General features: G+C 41.2%; 1 protein-coding gene across 1 annotated transcript; it reads right to left on the reverse strand.

The window, feature by feature from the left end:
- Positions 1-644: 644 nt before the first annotated feature.
- LOC121367272 (EF-hand calcium-binding domain-containing protein 1-like) lies at positions 645-2,755 on the reverse strand. Its single transcript, XM_041491389.1, has 4 exons — positions 2,513-2,755; positions 1,907-2,048; positions 1,231-1,290; positions 645-747 (listed from the first exon to the last, which is right to left on the reverse strand). The coding sequence occupies exons 1-4, from the start codon at positions 2,729-2,731 to the stop codon at positions 698-700; spliced, it is 471 nt and encodes a 156-aa protein (XP_041347323.1). The 5' UTR covers positions 2,732-2,755; the 3' UTR covers positions 645-697.
- Positions 2,756-4,654: the final 1,899 nt, after the last annotated feature.

Below are 4,654 nucleotides of genomic sequence, written 5' to 3' on the forward strand. Positions count from 1 at the left end.
AATCCACTAGTCTTTTGGGTGTCCGGTCTCCTTTAATATGCGACCAATAATTCCAAACAACGTTACGCGATCGGGTGTGGGTACCACTCAAAATCCGTTTTGATTCAACTTTAGATTGGCAAAACTAGTCATCTTGGAAGGCTGGGCGTTTTTAAGTTTGGATTACCTTTATATAATTAAAGTTGGTATACTATTGGGGGGGGGGGGGGGGGGGGGGTGGGTGGAGGTAGGCCTTGTTTGACACCACTGGATTTATTAATCTGGTGGCTATTTGATGTCAAACATTTGGCAAATCTGAAACCCGCTACATATTTCCTAATGTAGCAAGGGATCTTTTATATGCACTTTCCCCACAGACAGGATAGCACATACCAGTCGTGGTGCACTGGCTGGAGCGAGAAATGGCCCAATGGGTCCACCAACGGGGTCGATCTCAAACAGACCGCGCATCGAGCGAACGCTTTACCACTGGGCTACGTCCCGCCAGTATACTATGGAATAAGTTTGTGGCCTTTTGAAGTTGTAGCTCCTTAGAAATCCAGCCGCCGCCACCAATGGCTTGAAAGTACTAAAACGTAAACTCTTAATCCTAGTTTCCAACAAACGTTTCAAGCCAATTAATGTAAAGATAACAAAGCCAGTAGTTATTTTTTTAATTTATTGATAAAGCCCTTCACCTTTTGGCATTACATGAACGTCATCGTGTCATGGGAGTATCTGCGCCGTCCTCTTTCATGGCTTCCAGAACTAGAAAATAATTTTAGGTTTATTAGATCCACATGTTTGAGGTTTCTATCCTATTTACCGGTACACCCAATTACTTCATTTCTCAGCTGGCAATTCGGTCTACTCATCTAACTAGGTCCTCTAAAAATAGAAATATTTAAACTTTCACTCCCTTTCACTCCCTTTAAAATGCAGTCTACTCTCACCCATCCTACAAAACATGTTTTGTAAATAATTCCAGTTTTGTTTGACGTAAGATGCAGTAGGTTTTTAAAAACACTGCGGTCAAATTTAGAAAACCCATCTGGTCAGAAATATTCCATAGCATGAAAAAAGGGCTTTTCCTGTGGGGCCGACTATTAGTTCAGCATTCACCAGAAACTTGTAAGTACGTTTTTTTCTCTTGGCAGTTTGGGATTGAAACATTACCAAAATATTAGGCCCAATAAACGTGCAGACAAATTGTTCGTTCCTAGAAAACTACAAATTGTGCAAAATACTTACATTCTTCTTTGTTGTCGAAATGGAATTGTTTGAATTCAACGAGGCTCAGTTTGGCATCACCTGTATATAAAATAAATAAAATTATCGTGGTATAATTTTATCGGGGGGGGGGGGGGGGGGGGGGGGCAAAACAGTGTAATAGACTAATCAAGCATACCTAGATAATCATGTGCAATATAATTTTTGAAATGCCAAACATTCTTAAAAAGGATAAGCTTTTACACTAAACAGATTAACAAGTACTCCATTCGTATTACATGTATAAACACATCTTAGAAATCTAGGGACAACGTAGGAAACTGCATACCAAATTCCATTTGAAACGCGTCCGTTTGAGATTCACGTTTTAGTTCAACGCCTACTCGTAAAATGTTTATTTTATAATAACCAAACAAGGATCGCATAGATGCTAGCTGTTTTTTTTAGTCCCAGCCCTCTTTTTTAACAATTAGACGCAATTTCACTTGCTCAACGTTTCTACGGGCATTTCTGGCATCTCCACAATTAGTTTATAGCAAATTTATTCTAAAATTATCCTATATACTCACCGACCTTGGCCGTATCGGATTTTTTTTTTTTACCCATTTAGTATTATACAAAGTAGCTAAGACAACATTCACTACATTTGTTTACAAATCTCAATACAAAATCCGTTTTTAACGAAATGCATTCTCACCGTCCGAATCTGCCGTGTGGAATCGTTTAAGTAAAACTGGGTTGGTTACTTTCAGGCCGGTCACGTGGGCGATCTCATTCAGCTCGACAAAACCATCTCCGTTCACATCCAGATCATGCAGAACGGTCGGCACATCTGCATCCTGGAAGTAAATAGTGGATTTAGCATTACATTAGTGCGCCAAAGTTTAATTTCTCTAAAAGTAAAGAAATTTTGGAAGAGTCTCTCTCCCCCCCCCCCCCCCCCCACTTCCCCTCCCGCTAGACTGCGACACGGACACCCTTGAGGATGCAGGGTTTTGTATTAACGTTTAAAATTGGCACTTACAACATTGGAACACTGTATAGTATATGACATTTCCCCTAGTATGGCCAAACCAGCCAGCATGAAAGATTGCATGTCCCCCTCCCACTACGCAAATTAATAACGGCCAAAGGCCATGGTATGCGCTCCCCCCCACCCTCCCCCAGTGTGCGTGCGTGCGTGGGCGGGGGGGGGGGGGGGTGTAGCTAGTTTCGTCCAATGACTAGTGTCGAAATTACCAAATACTGGACTAATAGCCTACGATTGATAAATTAATGTGCTCTAGTGGAATCGTTTACTTACCTCAACTGGATCTACAGCATCGGCCCCCATGTCGAGTCCCCGCTTCCTCTTGCAGGCCTTACACGCCCAGCTCCTGGCCCACTTGCAGGCCGCCATACAACCTAGCGTGTGATAGGGGCTGAAGCGGATTCTGCGCACAGACCGGAAGAACCAACCATCCACGTGCTCGGGAACGAAGGTCAAGGCCAGCAAAAATAACATGAAATAAACAGTCTTCATTCTGCACAAAAAAAATTCAAAAAAAAAATCAACTGTATGTACAGAGTACTTTTAAAACATTGGGCGTGGGCATCCCCATGAACATTATGACCCACTCCCCACAAACACACTGAAAAAACTATAATAGTTCAACAAACCCTACAGTTGCAGCAGACATCTTCCGACGCATATGCAATTACAATTTGCAATGGAGAACAAAAACCCATTTTCTTATATTGAATATATCTAGAATACAGTCGCAATATGACAATGTTATTAAACTTTCTCTTCTTTTTTTAAGTTTGTATTCCTTAATCAAAATAAATAATAAAATTTAATATTTTAGTTCTGTGGCAAATACATTGACAATGTTATCCCCGTAAACTTTCGCACGTTCAACCCGGACTGATAACGTGCATGTGTTTCACCTGGCGCCATGCGTTTCATGATGTGAATTTATGTACATTTTAACACGTTCTAACTTCCCGCAACGCACACATAGATTATTTCTAAAGAGGGTGTGTGTGTGCAATTTAACAGGCGGATTAGGGGAGGGGAGGGACTCGGCCCCCCCCCCAATTTTTTTCCGACAGTTATAATTTTATTATATATTAATTTTTAGTACATGGCTTGGCATTCCGCCTAATACATTGCATTCAGGAATATCCCTTAACATTATTTTTAAACGACTATATAGGTTATATTTACGAATCGCTACGAAAGAAGAGGAATGTTTTATTTAACGACGCACTCAACACATTTTCTTTACAGTTATATGGCGTCAGACATATGATTAACACACAGGTATTGGGAGAGGAAACCCGCATCGCCACTTCATGAGCTACTCTTTTCGATTAGCAGCTAGGGATCTTTTATATGCACCATCCCACAGACAGGGTAGTACACGGCCTTTGATATACCAGTCGTGGTGGACTGGCTGGAACGAGAAATAGCCCAATGGGCCCACCGACGGGAATCGATCCCACACCAACCGCGCGTCTGAATCGCTACTAATTTGTATATGGGTTACAACTAATAGTGTAAGTAGAATGATGGAAATACACGGTGAAAAGGTTTCAGGCAAGCTCATTTTTCCACGAATATCTCTTATTATCCCCCCCCCCCCCCCCCGAATTTGAGGATGTGCCCCAGCTTAAACACTAAAGTAAGCCTACCATCCCGTATAGTATAATGAAATGGTACTACACCTGACTTGCACATTGACTTATTTTGACTTTATACGTGCTTTTTGCATCTTTTTGTGAAAATGTTGTCTATAATTTCCGTCGTTTAGATGAAACTAATGGTTTGACATATTATGTAAACATGTGCTCGTAACGTATGCAACTAGTGAGACAGGATATTATCCACAACATACACACTAAATTTCTGCACCACAACTGGACAAAGGCCGTGGTATTTGCTTTCCTGTCTGTGGAAAAGTGCATATAAAAGATCCCTTGCTGCGTTAGAAAACAAAATGTAGCGGGTTTCGTCTGATGACTACGAGTCAGAATTACCAAATGTTTGACATCCAATAGCGATGATTAATTAACAGGGCCGTAGCTAGCGGTGTGTGTGTGTGGGAGGGGGGAGGGGGGGGGGGGGGGAGATCCGGAAAAAATTATAGAAACTTAAAGAAACACTAAATTGCATACGCCTACGGGCTCCTGTTTTTGTACGGGGGCACGTTGGTGTTTGCCCGAATTAAACAAAAATCTTGAAATCTGGATAACAATATTTATTTTTATTAGCATTACTCTCAACAGCTATAATATTATATGGTTGCAAACGAATTACTACATATGCATTTCAGGGCTTCTAGATTATGCTATCCCCACACCCATGGCTAGTGATAGTCAATGGTGGGTTAGTAAATAACTACTATTGCCATGCCCGATGGCTAGTGAAAATAATTTGTCAAATGTTGCAGTTAAGTCTATT

Source organism: Gigantopelta aegis, chromosome 1 (assembly GCF_016097555.1).
Source record: "Gigantopelta aegis isolate Gae_Host chromosome 1, Gae_host_genome, whole genome shotgun sequence".
Taxonomy (NCBI): Eukaryota; Metazoa; Mollusca; class Gastropoda; order Neomphalida; family Peltospiridae; genus Gigantopelta; species Gigantopelta aegis.

What these genes read in the sequence shown, in the direction of transcription:
- LOC121367272 (XM_041491389.1), bottom strand. Translation starts at nt 2,731, where the DNA reads ATGAAGACTGTTTATTTCATGTTATTTTTGCTGGCCTTGACCTTCGTT. An exon ending in CCACACGGCAGATTCGGACG is followed by an intron (nt 1,291 to 1,906) that starts GTGAGAATGCAT and finishes TTTTATATACAG; the next exon opens with GTGATGCCAAACTGAGCCTC. An exon ending in TTTCGACAACAAAGAAGAAT is followed by an intron (nt 748 to 1,230) that starts GTAAGTATTTTG and finishes ATTATTTTCTAG; the next exon opens with TTCTGGAAGCCATGAAAGAG.